The 20,996-nt window shown below is 25.3% G+C and overlaps 1 protein-coding gene across 1 annotated transcript; it reads right to left on the bottom strand.

Moving 5' to 3' along the window:
* Positions 1–2,911: 2,911 nt before the first annotated feature.
* LOC129976168 (protein phosphatase 1A-like) lies at positions 2,912–20,749 on the bottom strand. The gene is made up of 7 exons (XM_056089596.1): positions 20,399–20,749; positions 17,741–18,606; positions 13,346–13,463; positions 11,705–11,828; positions 9,886–9,928; positions 7,706–7,772; positions 2,912–3,017 (listed from the first exon to the last, which is right to left on the bottom strand). The coding sequence occupies exons 2-6, from the start codon at positions 18,590–18,592 to the stop codon at positions 7,710–7,712; spliced, it is 1,200 nt and encodes a 399-aa protein (XP_055945571.1). The 5' UTR covers positions 18,593–18,606; positions 20,399–20,749; the 3' UTR covers positions 2,912–3,017; positions 7,706–7,709.
* Between the last annotated feature and the right edge of the window lie 247 nt (positions 20,750–20,996).

Genomic DNA, 20,996 nt, shown 5'->3' with positions numbered 1-20,996 from the left:
TTGAATTAATTAAAATTTCATCCTTTAATATCGAAAGTAATTTTTTTTTCTCGCTCAGTATAAAGGCACTTGGCAAACTGAACAGATCCATTCAGAGTGTTTGGTGTGTGTTTTCGTGCTGCAATTAGCACATCTTCTAATAGATCTTTCTGGTTGATGTACCAAAAGTAATTCTTCTGGTAATTATTGAAGTATACAAAATATTTTTATAATGTGATTTTCAGAATAAACCATCATATTTTAAAACCATACTTTCTTCATTAAATGACTTAATAAAGGAATTGTCAAGAATTAACGTATTTTGAACTATAGTAAACCACGATGCTTGAAAGAGTTAAATGGATTCTTTCAAATCGCAAACTAAAAATATGCAAAAAAGGGAAAACAACTAAAATTTAGTAGGCTAATAATTGTTATAAATTAACATAAATGACCGCTTTATTTAAAACCAGCCGTCTTTGGCGACCAGCCGGTTCGCCAATCTTAATGCTCGTTAAAATTTTAATAATTAAATATTTTATGTAATTCCTCTTTAATAGTTTCTTCATCAAAATATTTTAAAACTTCAAATTTTGATAGTCATATAATTGACTCATAATATTAAAAGGCCTTCAGTCATAACGTAATATATACCTCTCTAATTTTCTGTTACCTCCCGTAGAATTTATGCTTTAAATTAAAGTGGAAATGATTAATAGCAATTAATATAATCCTATTTTTTACTGAAACAAAGCATTTTTTTTAATAATATGATTACTGAAAACAGAGTCACTGAGCATTTAAACATTATGGGCACTAAAGAATATCTTTCTTAGTTTATGTAATATCTCAGGAATTTGTCAAAAATTTTTTCTCAGATTCATCATGAGCAGATCGATTAATTAACAATATTCGTTTAAAATAATCGGTCGAAAACAGGTTAAAAAAAAACTACTTAAAACTATAAGCATATACAAAAAATATATAACTAACATAAATACAATTTAATTACAAAAGCATAAACTAACTTAAAATTAATTTAAATCAAGTTCGCATCCGTTGATAATAGTTGTCAACAATCAGAACACAATGCGCATGCGTGAATTTTTAACACTAATTATGGTAACGCAAATGCGTGAATTTTTCTACACCAGTTGGGGTAACGCTACGTAGATTAGAAATTTTTAATTTCATTTATTTGGTTTTATTTTAATTCAAAAGTACTTCAGAATGAATCTGAAAGATCGATTAATCAACAATGTTTAGTTTTAAATGCATAAAACATTTAGAAAATAAACAAAATCGTTTGAAATGATCGGTCGAAAAATGTTAAGCCTAACCTCATTAGCATGGGAAAAAAACTGAAGCCTTATTCAATTGGCGGAAAAGTTAGTTTTTAATCAAAATTCTAAATAAAAATTCAAAAAAAGGGACCCCAGGTGCACATTCCCGACTTCCAAGGTATACATGTACCAAATTTGGTAGCTGAATTTCAAACTATCTGGCCTGTAGAGCGCCAGCACACACACATTGAGCTTTATTATAAGTATAAATACAGATGTGCAAAAAAAAAAAAAAAAAAAAAAAAAAAAAAAACACATTTCAAATAAAATTTTTATTTGAATGGATTTTTGACTTCTTTCTCCGATGACTATCATAGTAGATCTGAATTAAAAAAGAAGACGGATTTCCAATTTTCCGCGTCAGCGCTGACATTGGTTATGTCGAAAATTACTTGTACTTAATTACATCTTGAACAAATATTTCAGTTTGTAATACTTGAGGAACTAATATTTCAGCGGGCATTTTAAAACTTGAATGGAAACCTTAATCTGTTTCGGAGGCCAAAAACCTGTTTTCGACGTGCAAAACTTAAGTTTGTCCGAGAATTTTTCTAATAGTTTTCGAAATTAAGCACTTTTTGTTACGCTATACACTGTGTGTTATACTCATAACAAATTATATTTATTATGATGATTGTTATCGCCTTTTAACAACTATTATTTAAAGTAGCAGTGGCTCCAATCATTTATCCAAGAGTTCAATAATTTATCCAAGATAAATTCATCCTCGTTATGAAATAAAACTAAATTAACAAGATCAAACTGTTTGGCTCTCGCTATAGCTTTGGTAATAGCCAATAATCAATTCTTCTCTACTGCTAATAAAGATCTACCAAACTTGACGCATTTGTAATTCGGAAGTGGAACGATTTTACCGACATTTTAATAAATTAAAATTCAAGAAAGGCTTTGGCAGTTTGCTGCAAAAATTTCCTCAAATGTTTAATATATTTTTTAAAAAGTTATCTTTTTATTTACTGTAAAAGGTTTTAATTTAGATTTCATTTTTAAAGTATATTTTACCACAATTATTTTAATGCTATAAATAAAACTAAAATTGTTTTCATCATTTTTTTTTTTTTTTTGAATTTTTCTTCCAATACTGATGGTCAGAATATGATAATTCAGTTTACTTTTTCTGTTACTGAATAGTTTCTGCTTAAAGCATACTTTTAATAAAAAATTTTAATACTGTGATAATTACAACTAGCGATTATTTTCAGAAGTAAACAATAAAGATTTTTAATTCAGGCATTTTTTTAAAACACTCATTACCATTACCATTTTCTCATTACCATTTCCTACATTGTTTTAAAACTTTTTTTTTTTTTTTTTTTGCAATTAACAATACTTATTTATGTAAAATTTAAAAAATAAAAATAGTATAAAGTTTCAATTTTTAGATGTACATTATAGCTTGTACATGGTATCATATAAAACAATAAAACTGATAAACGTTTGAAAAGTCATAACAGAACACCAAACATCATTTAATAATAGAAGTTATACTATTTAAATTTGTCCTTTCCATTTTAAAATATCTAATTACTATATAAGGAAAGAGAATTAAAAAGGCATCTTTTTATTTTGAGCAAATGGATATTACAATCTCAAAGAAACATCTTTGTGTTTTTCTCTTCTGCTTCCTATTTCTTAGATATATCTTGAATATCCTAATGATCATCTTGAATAGACCTAAAATAAGAAAAATTATTCATAAAAAATAGCACAAAATTTAAGACTATTATAATAGGATAACATTTTTAGTACTTAATGAATTTTTTTAGTAAATGTGAATTAATATTTACTAATAATAAAGGGAAATCTGTGTGTGTATGTGTGTTGGTGCTCTATAGGACAGACCATTATATCTAGAGAAATCTAGAACTGTTTTGTACAAATGTGCATTGGAGATGAAGATATGCACTTTGGAGTAATATTTTTAAGATTTTAACTAATGAAAAATGAAGCAAATTATTTTTTCTTACATAAAATTGGATATACCATAGAACAAAAATGAATCCTATGCTACCTTATTGTTCAAAAAATTACATATGCACAACTTATACAAATAATAAGAAAGTGTAGTCACAGTATTAAACAGTAAACAAGCAGATATATTTTTAATAGGACTTAACTCCATAAGTTAAGTGTGTGCACATAATAAACAAAGCATGTATAAGATTATTAAAATAACCTGGATTTAAAGTCTAAGACAATTAATATTTAGTACAAAAATTCTTAGTGGAGGGAATCGTGAACATCAAATTATGTACAACAGAATTAATTTAGATTAAAAACAACTAATAACTGTGAAAAGCCAGCTGATCATCAAAGGTAGTTAGTTATGAGTAAAATCTTGATCATTATTTGAAGATGGATTTTTTATTACTTATAGAGCATTTCTCAAATGTATAATAAAAAGCAGTCTCACTAGCTTCTACTTATTAATAAAAAAAGATCTGAAGTGACTCCCAGACCTAATATTTAAAACGAAGCCTGCTATGTCTTTATCCTATTTGAACATGATTGCTCGCCTACACTTTCCTCATATAAACTGTACTGGTATCAGAGTACTATATTGCCTGGTACTTACATTTGTTCTCAAAAGTTACTGTTTCATTAAAAAAAAAAAAAAAAAAAAAAAAGCCATATTTAGTAACATAATTAGGTCGAAAGAAGAGAATTTTTTTATATGAAATAATATACCATAATCCTTCTTTATAAAGGAACATGGGTGAAAGAAATTATTTGGGGCCCTAAATTTTATAAAGAGAGAAAGAAAAAACACCACAAACGTATATTACTATTGCATGTTTATTTAATGCGTGATTCTGTTTTTGCTATTAATTAATTCAGAAAAATTACAATTTTTTGCAATTTCTTTTTCGGTACTTACTATAGCAAGTGCATTTAAGCATTCTGTACTTAGCTTGACCAAAGACATTTCTTTGTTGATTTTAATTTGCTAAAAGACCTCTCAGCACTTGCTACATTAACTGGCAATGTAAAAAAAAGTTTTAATATAGTTAATACATTTAGAAATAATTTATATAATTATTATTTAATGAGTATTACAGTATGTCTTGTGCGTTATTTACATTTCTTTCATTCGAAATCTAATCCCCTAGCAAACCAATTTCATGGGTTAGATTTTCATCTACATCATTGTTATAAAAACAAAGTTCTTGGGACATTCTTCTAAAATTCTTTTATTTAACAGTAATTGATTTGAAATGTTTTAAAATCTATTTTCTATCTGTACAATAACAGGATTAATTATAGTGTTAAAAAACAACATCTAAATTCCTCTATCGGAGTTTCTATAACTTTATCTTTTGATATTTCGGAATATAATTTTTTTCTTCCGAATTTGCTTTTCAGGAAAACGTTCTGAAATGTTCAAATTATGCGTTATTAATTAAATCAATCAATAACAATTAGTTTTGCTTGAAATAGTTTATTGATAGTGTTAATTTTGGACACTATTGCAAATCATATTATTAGAGATAAGATAAATGGCCTTTCTTGTATTGAATCCAATAGCCCTTTAGCTTTCGATACCGCAGTATCATCGTTATTTGCTTCAATAAATTCTTCTAGAGAATTACAAGTTTGTTCAAACTGTGTGTACACTGCTTAAATAGAATCTATTTTGACTGTCCAATGACAGTTGTATAATGGTTTAAGGGAAATATTTAATTATTTTTTAAAAAATTCCCACATTTTTGTAGATGTAGAAAATAAGCGATATAAACGTTGCAATATCCAAAATAAATTGCAATATATTCTGCTGAAAGCAATATCATAATTTAATAAATGGAAAGAATGTGATAGACAAGGCACATAAATTGCTTGAGGCTTCTTCCATGCTGCTACCTGTGCCTGTTCTTTAAAATTCATTTTTATGCAATAGCTAAATCGAATTCTCTTAACCTTTTCAATAGTCTTTGCTATTCTTTCTCAAGTTACATCGATTATTTCAATAAACCCTATAAATAACTCACTTATAGTTCATCTTTTCTCTCCAAAATTTACATACTTAATAATGACTGAAGTTTGATTCTTATGAGAAATATCTGGGTACTATAGTGTTATCATATCGTCTTTAATTTCGTTAACAACTTCATTTCCTAAAGCAGAAAGGATTTGTTTTAATGATCTATGTGCTAAATTATACATAATTCTATTTTCCAAAGTCTTTATTTTGTTTTCATGATCTATAAGCACAGCCGTATTTACTTAAACAGTTGAAACTAGAATTGTAATTTCTGAAATCGAAGAAACTTAATTGCCAGAATTACTTCTGAGACAAGAAGACAGAACTACTCATGAATTCTTAAAATTTAGCTTTTCTTCTTCTTTTTTTTTTTTTTTTTTTCTAATTTCCTTTTTTGAACACCTATAGGGATATTTCTTTGGCAGGGACATGGTTTAATCTGACAATATTGGTATTAGATCTAATAATATTAAACAATTTATAGTATGAATTTTCAAAATACTACATGCAACCTAATTTATTTGGCGAAGTAAATGAATCGTACATGTACTTACTCTTTGTTGCACACTTGTAATAAACTATAATATATATGTAAACTTCGGATTTGTATATTTACAAATTCGTCGATTTTTCTACTTAAATTTCTTTCCCTCTTCTTTCTAACCTGCTATTATTGTTCAGAACATTATTTTCCTTCTTGATCATGTTGGGGCCCTCTCAATGGTGGGACATTGGTGCATAGCATGCGCTGCACACTGCAGATAATTGGCTATGGCCATAATATATAATCTAGTTGCTTCCTTTCTATATTTTTAGTAACAGTCATAGCTTACAACATGTTTTCTGAATACACAGCAACCCATATTATATATATATATATATATTGTGTGTGTGTGTATATATATATACACACACACAACCCATTTTTATTTTACATATTAAGTGAAACCAATCAATTACTACTAGTCTATCCATCATCATCATCTGTCATAAATTGAATACCAAATACCACAACAATTTCATATGTAAATAATTGATTTATTTATTAACAAGATAATATGTCTGTCTAAACAGAAAGAGACATAGAGAAATCGAAAAACATAAAAAGAAGAAATATATAAATGGGAAACAAGTCTAATAGAAACTTTTTCCATGTAAAACAAAAGGGTAACAAGGTTTAATTATAGTAAAAATGGCATTTATTTACATTACAAAAATTAAAATGCGCATATAATGCTTCTTAAAATTTTCAAAAGTTATTTCTGGGAATCAGCTATGATGCAGTATAACATGAACTAATTTTATACAAAAATTAATATTATTTGATAACTGCATGTATTTGAAATTATACAAAAGCATCTACAAATTTTCTTCCAAAAACTGTCTGTATTAACATGTAAAAAAAAAAAATGTTAATTAACAATCTTCCATTAAAAATACAACAGAACTACGTTTAAGATGTGTAATTTGTTCCCACTTCACACCCCCTCAAACAAATTTATAATGTAATTTCTTATTTATAATGCATTTTTTTTTTTACTAGAAAGTTGTTTAAAGATGTTTGTTATGCTTCAAAATTTGGCAAAAATGAGACACATCATTATCGTAAATGAATTTGAAGCACACGTAGCAACTGCCTAGTTAGGGTGATGCATCTCAAAGTATAATGCAATAATTTTCTTTGCTTTCAACATCTCCCTTATTCCTCTAGAAGGCTGTTATCTCTTCCTTTGCTGACCAAAACTTTTTGTTGTGACACAAAATGCAACTCTATAAGCTGTTCAGCAATTCTAACTATATTCTTCAACCAGTTCATTGATATCATTGTTATCCTCTAGTCCATAATCTTTCCCAGAGATACAACCTCATCAATTAAGGTTCTACAAGCACTTGCTCGAACCCTTCGGATTTATGTTTGGCAATGCTATCTGGTCACATCTTTTCACTTGAAGAAATAAGTATTCTCTTTAAGCAAGTGTTCGAATCAGATTGATATTCAAGATACAATCTAATCTTGCATGTGACATTATAATGCCTCCTCACCACTCATTTTATGAAAAATCCCTCATTAAGCAAATAGTTTTGTTTTTTACATTTTGTTTTGCTTGTAATGGAATAATTCTCATTAAGAGATGTGTGGTTATAAATGAATGCTACAAAACAAAATTTGAAAATATTTCTGTATGTAGATATATACCGCAGTATTATTTTTTTTTTAAAAAATACCAACTTCATACATTGCATGGAGGAGGAGGATAGGACACAAGCTTCATGCTGCACAAAGTATTTTGAATTTTATAACTAATTTATTGAATTTATAATGCCCATTCTACTTGATAATTAAAAAATATTGCAAAAATTCTACATGCATCACTTTACATACCAAATTATGAAAATACAGACTTCACTCTTCTTATCATCAACCTGAGGTAATAATTACTCAAAATTTTCTAAAACAAGAATAAATATATTTAATAATAATACCAAAAAATAATTAAAAGCAATAATTATATGGTATTTTCAAAGTTAGAAAAGAAATTTCAATTCAACAAGTGTAAAATAAAATAAATTTTAGTCTTTCATTATTCAATAAATCATATAGGAATGGATACATAAAATTATTATATAAAAGAACAGTATTAACATTAAACCACTTTTTAATAAAAGTCATAAAATCAATATTAAATATAATTTCCTAGTAAAAATTGTATTCCTATTTTACAATCTCTAATTATCATGCAATGAAAGAGAAATTAAACTATCCCTTTTATTTTTATATACAATAAAATATCAGATTTACAGTTCCAATCATTATCTTACATCTCTCTCTTCTACATTACATTTCTTTCTTGGTGAATATTTTGTGTATCGGCTTTGTTATAGCATAAATAATATTATATATACCAGAGTTAAAAAAGAAAAAATATGAAAAAAGGATAATTTCATTTTCACCAAAGTATTTTGGACGTTTCAAGTAGAATTAATGGGTCATTCAAAAATAATTTGATTTTTCTTAATCATTACATGTAAACCATTAATTAAATATGTAATCTAATACTGACATGCTTATTTAGTGTATGCCTTTTTTAATACAAAAGATTTTGTCAAGAATTATTTTAAAATAAAACATTATTTTTAAATAAATGTTTAGTCTAAATTTCAGTGCAGTTACATTTTCAGAATGTAAAAAAAAAAAAAAAAAAAAAAAAAAAAAAACTATCAAAATTAATCAATAATAATAGTTAAAAAAATCATGCGAGCTCATAAAAGTCTGTTTGAGCAGATATTTGTAGCTTTATTTTAATAAAAACCAGTATTAATTCATTGCTTTGTTAAGTTGTCTATAGCAGATTTCGAAACTAAAGTTGCACTATAGTTAGAAAAGGCACTCGAGTTTAATGATATAAAAAAGCAAGCATGTTAACTGTTTTGAGAGATATTAGAAAATTATTATATGAAGCATAGAAGAGGTAGAGAAGAGTCTTTAACAACATGAAATAAAATATATTGTGAAATACCATTAATTTGTAGAAAAACAAATTTTTTCCACAGAAAGTTATGTTGTCATTTTAGTGGGGTTTTAAAGATACCAGAAATCTTTCAAATAATCTCAAATTCCCCAACCCAATGATTTAAGAAATGTGCTATAGTCACAAAAGCATTGCTCAACCACAAAAGCATTGCAACTGCTTCTGTGCTCGACTGCAAACAGAAATTATTCATTCACAATCTACAATTTTGGGCTGGTATTCAAAAATTGTTAGATCATGGAAACATTGAGTTATCTAATGCACCAAACACTGTGTTATCCAACTATCATTTGTTTCATTTTGTGCAAAATACTTTTTCACAACTTTCATTGTCAAGTATCATATGAAACAGTTAAAAACAATCATGAAGTTGGCAGGCAAGTTAACAATAAAAGGTAATCAAATAAAATTAAATATAATTTTTTCTGGAAATACTTATTTAAAAAATATCAATTACATGTAAAATTGTGCAAAATGAACAATGCAATAGCAAAATTGCAGCAATTTACTTGACATCATATTTTTTTAAAATTATGGATTAATTTAATATTTTCACAAATTTTGTTATATTTGAATGAGTCAAGGAAAGTGAAACACTTATTTAAACTAGTCTGGAAGTCATACATGTTTAATTTTTGAAATTTATAACCTAATTAATAATATTTCTATTATTAATAAGGTTATAATAACAACCTTAATTAATATTTAACCTAATTAATATTTGCTACCATTTCATAATGGTAGCAAAAATTACCTTTTTTAAAAAATCATTCGTCATCTTAGCTGAAGTTAATTTTCAAGTATATTAAAAATGTAATGAAATTTGAATATATGGGGACTACATTATATCTATCGAAGGGGAATAAAAAAAGATAGCGAATTTTATTCCACAGTTATTTAAAAAAGTGAAAAAGGATGTATGTAGTAGCTATTATAATGAGGGCATTAAACTTCTAGCAAGTGTAAGAAAAAACATTGACAATAAATAACAATAATAATGCAATTTAACAGAATATATTTAAAAAATACATACTGAGCTCCTTAAAGTATCGTAGATGCTTTTTACAGAACTATACCTGTAAAATATGATATAAATTATCTTGATCTACAAAAGGAAAAATACATACATCCTAGATAAAATAACTATATGAAAATTAAAAAGCATCTGATAATGATACAAGTAATAAAATTTTTCTTTTTTTTATATGCAAACAACATGCCATGTTGCTAATCTTATTGTTTTTATAATAATCATATATTTTTATAATTATTCATTTGATATTAAAAAAAACAAATCTATATATTCAATAACGAAAATAAAAACACATATCTTGAATAATATTTTAAATTAAATATAAACAAAAAATGAGCATTAACACTATATCTGACAGTTATCATTTTATTGCTTCAACTGAACAGATTGTCTAACTTGAGGGTAAGTCACCTAAAATTGTTTCACTTTTGCATACCATATGAGAAATTGTAAACAGAAACTTTAAAAATAAAATTATTTTAGCTTTAAGATGTTGAAAAATTAAAATTAATAGTATTATTGAAATGATTAAGTAATAGCAGAATTAATAAGATCTATCTTTGTCTAATGGCACATTAAAAACTTGTTACTAGACCCAAACTTGCTGAAAGACCTTTTATATTTGCAGCAATTTATTTTAATGACACAGAATAACATTTTTTTACATATATATTCTATAATATTAGTATTATTACTATTATCATTGCTCAATAGACATTTTGTCAAATTTAAAGTGTTTCTTTGCTTTTATAATCATGATTAATTTTGGCTAGTAAAATAAATGCCAAAATAACTTCAATATGTCACATGTACTATTACAATATTTCTGACTAACGAAATAGAACTGGAAATACAGAATTTTTTTTTTGTTTTTTTTTTTAATAAAGAAATTGGGCGACCTATTTAGTAGCAGAAGAGATGTTAGGTTAAAATTAGTTAATAGCAAAGAATATCCTATTTTCTCTATATTTAACAAAAATTTTGACAATACAAATTTTAATTAAAAAGAAAACCTTTTTTTTTTAGTAATAAAGTTAACATAATCAAGAAGTCTATTCCTAAATTGTATTAAAACATTAGAGAAGCAATTGAACAAGTAAAAGATAATCAAAAGAAGTTTTTCAGTGACATAAAAATTAAGGGTCGATGAAACAACAAATTTGGGACAAGTCAGTGAAATGTGCATTGGAACGAAAAGAAATGTTTCATAATTCAGAAACTATATCACAAAGCCATTTAGTTTGATTTTAAAACAATTTTGTCAATTTGTATACTATTGTATAATCTATCCAATCATGGCTTATAATGATTAGAGCTTCATATGAGCTGACTGTTAATGTGTTAATAATAGCTGTGAAATGCTTCTTATAAAGTAGCATAACATGTTAAACAAAAAATACTAAATAATATTATACTTGGATTAAAGTATAATATTATTTAGATTAATATGATTATTAGTATTAATATGATACATAAAAGATAATATTATACTGATTTTAATGTATTTATTTTTAAAAAAAGTTTTTTGTTTATCAAAATATTTGTTTTGCAGTTACTGATTACTTCATTATTAATTAGTATGATGTTTAACTCAGACATAATTTACTGCTTCTTAAATTTTTCAAGAATTAAAAAAAAAAAAGCATTTTTTTTTTGGTATTCTACAATAATTATTGTTAAAAACTGTACATAATAAAAAAAAATGAAAATACATTAGAAATTTTTTATTAAATTATTTATCTTTTTTTGATAAATAAACAAAAGTTGTTTAGCAAAAGCAAAACTTAATTACAATATATATATATATATATATACTTACAGAAAATAAAAAGATTTCTCAAATGGAGATCCTATCAAAGCAGGTTCTTGCTGGAGTTTTACATCACGAGACAATATTTTCATGAGATCCTCAACTTTTATAAATCCATAGGTGCATATTATATCTATAATAAAATAATCATAAATTTATTTATCTCATAAAGATATTGAAACTTAAATGAGATGCAACATTTCATTTAATGCAATGTATAAAAAAACAAATTTAATTCTTTCCAGAAAAATTTATTCATGTTTTTTTTTTAATTTAATAAATTGATAATTTTTATTTTAGGACTGATTTGAAACCAGTTAGAATAATTGCTATCCCTATGATATCATTAGTACACAATAAATTGCTCAACTATTATATTGTTTTTATGTTTTGATAATATGTTGCAAGAAATTTCACTAACTATATCAAAGCTTTTATCAAGAAAAATTGTTATGCAATTCATTTAAGGAATTGTTTTTTCTTTCTTTCTAATTGGACATTAGAGTTTATATTTTAAGATCCCAAGATATTTTTTTGCATACAGATAACATTAGTTTTTTCATTGTAGAAAGCAATTCACCTTGATTTTCAAGTACCTTAACAATAGTGTACTAAATATCAAACTTTTTTCCTCACTTGTCTGTAATGAAATTATCTTTAGAATGAAAATATTCTAACAAATTGCACAAGTTGAAATGTGTAAGTATTTATTCCACACACATTTGAAAATCTGCATTCATAGTTTTAAACTTTTCATATTTTACCAATTTTTCATTTAAATTCTATATTAATATTTTAATTAGAAAATCCCCCCCCCTTTTTTTTAAGTAAGATCTCAAGAAACATATACCAAAATATATGATCTATTCATTTTCAAAAATCAAAACCAGTTTCTAAAAATCACTTTTTATGAATGATGTATTAATTTCTTGGATTATGAAAAATTCTAGATGTAAGTTCTTAGAAAAGTTCTATTTTTAATTATCTATTTTTTCCATTAAAAAATCTTTATAAATCAAATTATTGAAATAAAAATTAGTTTATCTTTCTTTATAAATAAATAAAATACAACAGTAAAAAGCATATTCATGTGTTTAACAATACCATTCTAGAGAAAAAGTCATATTAAAAAAAAATAATAATAATAACGGTTTCCATATTAAAAATAAAATATTATTTAAATGCTAAGAAGTAAATCAATACAAAGTAAAACTTCCATTAAAACTGCCTTATTTCACACACATGATTAAAAACTAAAAGGTTTACAATAAAAATAATGAAAATTAACTTTAGGAAAAAAAAGAAAAAAAGAACACCAATTTTTGAGCAATTGCTAAATAAGATGATCTACTGCACAAGAGTCTATGATTTGACAAACATGTAAATTGAGAACAGGAAAGCAAGGAGACTGCTGTGAAGTAATTAATTCATCAGAATTTAAACAATTTCCAGGAACCATTGAAAATTAGTGAAACGCAGAAAGTTAAGTTATAAATTTTTCCTTGAGAAAGATAGGAACAAATTTATTGTAGAATGCATCATACTATGAAGTGAATTTCAACAATTTTCTTTCAATGAGAAAAAACAAACAAACCTTCAATATCATTATGTCCCATTTAATAAGGAAGAGCTATAAAAGTATTACATTACCTTCTATGTGTTTTTGTAAAATTGAAAAAATGTTTTTATCTTGTTGTATAACCTTTTCGGATATTTTAGGTGCACCTGGTAATAAAACAACCAGGACACTCATATTATCTCTACTACCCTATAAGGAAAAAATCTTTTGTATTATGGGCAGTAAAATACATCTTGCTTAACACAAATAGCAAATGAAATATATATAATTATCAACATTTATTTAAAAACTTTAAAGCTAAGGGAAATAATATTTTATTACAGTTCAAATGACTAATTGAATCTCAGCAAAATTTGTACAAACAAAGAATCCAGAATAATAAAAAAGAAGATAATATTCTGGATTTTATGGTATATTATATATATATAGTCTTAATATATAAATACTATTAGCTTACAAGCTTTAAAATTGTATAAAAGAAGTGAACACTTTTAGAACACTAATTTCAGATTTTTAAGAGTTAAAAAAAAATATTATTATTTTGCTGAATGAAGACGGAGTAAGAGTGACTGATTCTATATACCTTTAAAGAAATTGTAATTATAAATAAAACATAACTTCGATTATAAACTTCATTAATTATTATCTACTTATTAATAATACTGACTGAAAAAAATTTGTACTTTTACAAAATGATTGTTCAAAGACAAATTTTAAGGCTGGATCTCCTCCTTTCTTTCTTCTTTTTATTGATGTGAAATGCAGGTTCAATCTTGTTTAAAAAATAAATTAATTACTACTACCCATTCTTGGATTTGGAAACTGGCCATGATTCTGCATATGTGTCAGGAAGAATTTATTTTGTGGTGGGGAAAAAAAAAAAAAAAAAAACGGGTGAGAGAATATGTTTACATTTAGCAATAGGAAGAATTTAGATTTTTTTTCATGTAATTAAAAAGAGTAATAACTGGTCATTTTTCTGTGTACCACATATTAATGCAGTACAATTGTCAAAAAAGTTATAGTCTTGGGATCCTGAAATAAACAGTAGTACTACTTAACCTTTTCAGTTTTATAATTATTAAGTTAAACAAAGTCCATTACAGAAATTCCTGAAGACAGGAAAACAATAATATTAATAATATTTCATACAAATGTATGTCTTTCATGCCTTCATACAATAATTTTGATCAGTTAATAAACTTTTAAGATTCATATTAATTGTATAATGTATACTATTAATGTGAGCAGATGAATCATAAATAATATAAAATAGTAATACAGTTATAAATTATGAGCCAAGATATACAAATTTAATACTCCATAAAGAATTAAAAAAATAGTTCAATAATTTATAAAATGATTTGTTTTTATAGTATAACAATATAATGGCTTAACAATGTAAATTGATTTAATTCATGTTTTAATAAACCTGAATAACGACATTTCAAAATCTGCCAAAAAAAGACTGAGAAAAACTTTTTAAAAAGTAAGAGGACAATATTATCTATCACAGGGAAAATAATGGAAAATTAAGAAAGAAAAGCAAAGCAAAATTTTTAATGTATAGTACCATATTTAACCTATCTATAATATATATGCAATTCCATCTAATTTTAAATTTGTAATATATGAAAGATTAAATTCTACAATATACATAATTTGAAAAAAAAAATTAAATATTTTTGGATTTTGAGAATTTATTTAATAAAATCATCAGCATAGACAAATTTTAATTTTGCTCTAAAATTCAACATACCTAATTACCAGTACAAAACTTGGTCATAATATCAAATTTCACTTACAATAGAAGATATTTTAGATTGTTTAGATATATTAAAATCCAACAATGATTTGTTTTTGATACCAAGTAGTTACTCAAAATTATAAATAGTAAATTTTAAAATAAAGTTAGGAATTTTCCTCCCATTCATTTTCTTTGTATAGCGTTACATTTGAATATCACTAATATTATGAGTTCAAAAAGAGAACATATGTTGTGCATCTAAAAATGTTCTAAATTAAAATCAATATAGTTGCTCCAAAAATATTTAAAATAGTCTTTTCCACTGATGGTTTGATAAAAATTAATTTTTGATTCTTAATTTGGTTATTTTTTCCAAAATACTGAAGAAAATTATTTTTATATTTTCTTAAAACTTTTTAAAAAAAAGCCCCTGTTTTATAATATGAGTTTGATTATTAAGCCTTTCGCCCCCTGATTTCTATTAGTAATTCATATTTTTGATGTGAGGTTGAAATGTGCACATAAATAAACGTAAAACTAAAAATATATATAATATTTTCCTATTGTCTTTGACAATGACAATAATATAATATATTTGAAAATTTTGCACTTCATTGTTTAACTTTCTAAAGTATGTATTTTGAATATGTACTCTCTACTGCTATAAATTATCCATAATTTAGTATTTAATGCAATTTTCGAATAACATGCTAAGTTTTATCTATCTGACTTTGTTACAGTTTTGTTGACAAACAGATAGAGTGCCAGATAAAACAGAGTATATTTAAAAAATCAAAATATGTTTCAAAGTTTTTGATAATGGTCATGCTTTACTTGCAATATATTGGGTACAAGGATTATATGCTATCACTTTATTCATTTTTAAATCAATCCATATGTGATCAAAGACTAAACAATGAATGTTTCAGTTGTTTTAAAACTATTCTTAGCAACTGTGCAGCATCTGGTATTTTAATAAAAGTTATAAAAATAATATTATTATTTTGATTTAGTATCAGAGTCATTTGCACAGAGAAAAAAAAAAAAAAAAACTTGCTTTTCTTCTTTATCTAAATGAATTAATCAGACTTCTCCAAATAGAAATCATATTACAAACAGATCATAATATAATAGTATGTTTTCTTATGCATTATAAATATAAACACATTTTAAAAACACAATGGTATAATTAGAGAATTGCCATTTCTTTAAAATTTTATGCAAGACATAAAACCACTTGTCCATGCATCAAATTTTATAAAAACTTACCAGAATAGTAATTTTATTTTTTTAATGTATAGTTATACCGCAAAGATAATTTTTACACACTTATCTACAGTCCAAATTTACTATTAAAAGTTAAAAAAATTTTCAATTTTTAATTAACAGCTTTTATAAAAGTTTCGAGCTACTAATTCTAATAAAGTGTAATAACTGTTTTCCAAATGCTAGTAAACGATGACATAAAAACAGAGATGGAAAAAAAATTTTAAAGAGAGAAATGCAATTAGAATTCTCTAGTCAAATTCATCACAGAGCTATTTTGTTCTTATATACATTGGACATTAAGTTTTATTCCAAAATTTATGATATTTACATTTTCTTTTTTTGTGCTTCAAGATTCTTTTATAATGAAAGGTAGCAATTTTGAAAGCATTGGTTGTTTATATAAATTTATTTAATTGCTAAAGAAAGAAATTCAGTAGAATTCCGAAAGAGTTTTAGCATAATATCTTATGCCTTTAAATAATTTTAACACAGGAGTATTACAAAAGGTTTATTTCTTTTATTTATATATTAATAGCCTTTGGCAACCAATTGATTTGCTGGGAATAGTGGTCACATTTCATTTCTGATAAAACTTTAGATATAAAGTGGTCATTTCTGATAAAGCTTTAGATATAACTTCATACACATAATTCCTCTAACTTGCTACACAGATATTTAAAAAATCTTTCTTCTTTAGCTTTCAACAATGTAAGAAAATCAGGTGATAAATTAGTTTGAATATCTAAGCAACACTGTAATCTATTGAAAAATTTAAAAAAAAAAAAAAAAAAAAATCCTAAAATTTGGCAAAAATTCCACATGACAATTAAATTTCTATCAAGACAATTTTTAAAATTTTTAGAAAAATTAATTAAAATTCCAATTAACATATCAAGAAAATTCCCGACCTTCAAAGTCGAGTCAAATTTGGTAGTCATAGGTCAAACGATCTGGCTTGTTGAGAGCCAACTAAAACACACACAATCTTCATGATAGTTTCATCTTTTCTTGAAAATAATTTTAAAAAAGCAAGAAAGAAAGAAGGAAATAATTCTTTAAACTATCCCAAATTTTTAGACACTTTTTACACACAGATAGTGCTTATAAATGAAATTCTGAACTACTTCAATGCAGGATATCTCAACCAATACATATGACGTTTTTCTTTTAGATATAAATTAAAATAGGCTTTTAATTTAACTTTATACTTACTGTACTAACAAAATCTATACAGCAATTTAACCAGAAGCTTACAAAGATAAATTTTAACAAGAAGTTTTGTAAACATTTGTTTTTAAATATATGCTTGTTTTTCAAAGGCACAGAAACCTAAATTTAATTATTATATATTAAAATATTACTAGATTTAATAATATATATTATTTATTTATTATAAAAACTATATTGTAAATAGTAAATCAAAAAATAAAAGCTTTTAAATGATTTTTACCTTATAGTAGCATGCATCAATGATGGACTTGCATATGCATTCTAAATTTTCAGTGACTTGTAACATGTATCTAATATAATTACAGAGCTTTATAGGTTTTAAAACATCCCATATACCATCACATGCTAAGACCAAAAATTCATCATCTACATAGCGATCCAAAACATCAACAGTTGGTTCTGGAGATACTAATTGTTCAAGAAAATTTTTAAATGGCATTTGCTTGTATGCATAATCACCTAAAGCTCGTGATACAGAAAGACAGCCATTGATTCTTGGACAACCATTCAGTAAAACAAATCCACCAGCTCTTTCAATACGTTGTTTTTCAAACTCAGAATCAGGCTTATGATCATTAGTAATAAATCGAATTTCCTGGTTGCAGGAAATAACTCCTCGAGAATCCCCTAAATTGGCAATATAAAAATGTGTTGAAGAAATAAATACACTAATAACAGTACTGCCACAATAAAGATTCTCTCCAGCAATTCTTTGGTGTTCCATCTCACTATCAAGTTTTAAAAAAGCTTCCCTTATACCGTCTCGTACGTTTTCTGTAAATTTCAGTTTATTTCTACTATCAGCATTGCTGCTTTGAAACTGTTCTGTTTTCATAATTGTATCAAGGAGATGTTTAGCACAATAAGTGCTAACTTCTTTCCCACCATGACCATCAAAAATTGCAAAGAAACTCCAATCCTTCCACTCTCCAGGAATACTCACTTCTGCACAGTGGGCATCTTCCATTCTTCTTCTACGTCCTTGCATGCTGCACAAACCATAGGACAGGCCATTATCGCAACCAGAGGTATAATTTTTTTTAGTATTAGGTTCAGATAACAGATTTCCCATGCTTTTTAGAGGTCCTATAGTTAAAATATGTAAAAAAAATTAGACAATGAATAAACAAGAAAATTCTTATTTATGAGCATTGTATTCATTTAAAAAACAATATGAATTTAAAAAATATTGGTTCAAGACATATTAAATTTAAATATGCGGAAATTTAAAATATAAATTTAAATTTAAAAAAAATAGGAAAGTTTTCAAACATGTATTTTTAGGCATAAAATTACTAAATATAAAGCAGTTATGTTTCTTTATTCATACATCTTTCATTATGTTGGTAATGTTACTGTAATTTCAACTATTTCAGTTGTATATTTCATTAATCCTACCCGACAGAAATCTGAAATTCCCAATATAAATTTGTTATTAATTTGAGTGGAGAGGTGAGATTCTTCTGCTTGGAAAGAAAAGTTTTAAAATTTATTTTTTCTTTAATTTTGATAAATTTGGTTTTCAGATATGGTTTTTAACCTGTTTTTTATCATTTTAATTAGATCTGTGGTATAATAAGCATCATTCGGTACTTTATAATTAACTAAATAATTTTCAGTTATTACAATTTAATAATACATGATCACAAATAATCCATATTAAATCTCATATTTTCTTTGATAGAGATATTCTACCTGATATTTTTATTAACTTATCAGTTGATAGACAGAATTTGAAAAATTAATTTCATCAGACATAAACATTCAACACATTTTCCACATCAAATTTTAATTCAAACATTAATACATTTCTTGACTACTGTATTGCCCCATTTTGTATTCAGATCTTTTAGAGCAATTAATCGATTCATCTTATCAATTTTTTTAAAGTTGATTAGCATAATTAAATAAAAACTATTAATTTGATAAGTGACTTAGATAGTCATCAAAGGCAGATGCAAAACAGTAATTTCATTGCACAGTTAAACACTATTATATAAGACTCAATTATGCTGCATTGAAACTTTAATTGAATAAAATTGTATGTATTTCATAAGGAAAAAAGAGCTACAAAATTTGAATTTTATAAAAAACAATGCCCAATTTTTCTAAAAATACAATGCAAAACAAATGCAATTTAATGATTTAACTTAGACAATAAAAAGAATGTTAGTGAGCAATTGCCAACCCATTTCAAATACTAAATTATTAGATAGTATACAATTTTTTTAGAACAAGTATAAATAGCTATCACACAGCTGTTAGGAAGCAAATATGTAACTTAAAATGCAATGTTAGATAATTCATGAAACTTGGTTACATTTTGATGAAATGCACTTCTTGATGTATAAACCATTAATGATCATAATTTATTTATTGCATCATGTGAACTCTAAAACAGTAGGAAAAGCAAACCAAAGAGAGAAAAAAAAAAAAAAAAAAATAACACAATCAAATATATGCTTGATTCTGCATACAACATATAGTATCAACAAAGAAAACAAATTCACAGGTCACTGCACAATTCTAATACATGCATATCAAAAATCAAACAAACAGCATCTAGCAAAAAATACAATATCAACGATTTCTTTAAAATGTAAGTGCAACGATTCAATGAAAATATATTCATAGCAGTACACTTTTTTAAGAATAAAAAAAAATCTTCAAACTAATAGGCAAAAATCTTGCATCATAGTTACAACACAAAATATTGTAAAAGATTGTAAATTATCATAAATATTGATAATATCAAAATATTGTAAAAGATTGTAAATTATCATAAATATTGATAATATCAAAATATTGTAAAAGATTGTAAATTATCATAAATATTGATAATATCAAAAGATTGTAAATTATCATAATATATACTAACTTCTAAAAACAGTATATTCTGCCACAATAAATTCGCTAAAAAGCGGAGGAAAAATTAAAATGTCAACAAAATATTACTATTTTACAAAAGCATAGGCCGTAAATGATTCGTATTTATTACCACATTCTTAATTACTCTTCATAGATTTTTATAGTAAAATAAAAAATTTTAATATGTAATTTAATAATTTTTATTTGAAAATTTTGGGTTCTTAATACTGATGTGTTCGTTAACTCTAATCGAAAACTGTCCGGAACAAATTATATAATAATCAATATTATGTACATGGATTTCTTATGACAAATAGGCATACGGTTTTTTGTTTTGCCCGCGAATTGTTACTCTCGGACCCAAACAAAATGTAATGAAAAGTTGGATTTTCTGCGCCCCTGCTATTCCGCTTGTTTTGAACATTGAACTGAAATCAATATTTCTGTTTTAAGTATTTATTAGGTTTTTTTAATATTATTTAAACACGATGATTGAAATTCGTTTTCTAAATTATTTAGCTTGAATTTTTCTATGTTGTTTATTTTGAAAATATGAAAACTCAAAGGAGAACGATTTCTGGCGTTATAATTTATTAAAAGGAATCTTT

The sequence above is a fragment of the Argiope bruennichi genome, chromosome 7, assembly GCF_947563725.1.
Source record: "Argiope bruennichi chromosome 7, qqArgBrue1.1, whole genome shotgun sequence".
NCBI classification, from domain to species: Eukaryota; Metazoa; Arthropoda; class Arachnida; order Araneae; family Araneidae; genus Argiope; species Argiope bruennichi.
Note: the sequence above shows the minus strand (reverse complement) of the source record. Positions and strands in the feature narration are given on the sequence as shown.

What these genes read in the sequence shown, in the direction of transcription:
- LOC129976168 (XM_056089596.1), bottom strand. Translation starts at nt 18,592, where the DNA reads ATGGGAAATCTGTTATCTGAACCTAATACTAAAAAAAATTATACCTCT. An exon ending in TTTACAAAAACACATAGAAG is followed by an intron (nt 11,829 to 13,345) that starts GTAATGTAATAC and finishes ATTTTATTATAG; the next exon opens with ATATAATATGCACCTATGGA. An exon ending in ACGATACTTTAAGGAGCTCA is followed by an intron (nt 7,773 to 9,885) that starts GTATGTATTTTT and finishes TTCTTGTTTTAG; the next exon opens with AAAATTTTGAGTAATTATTA.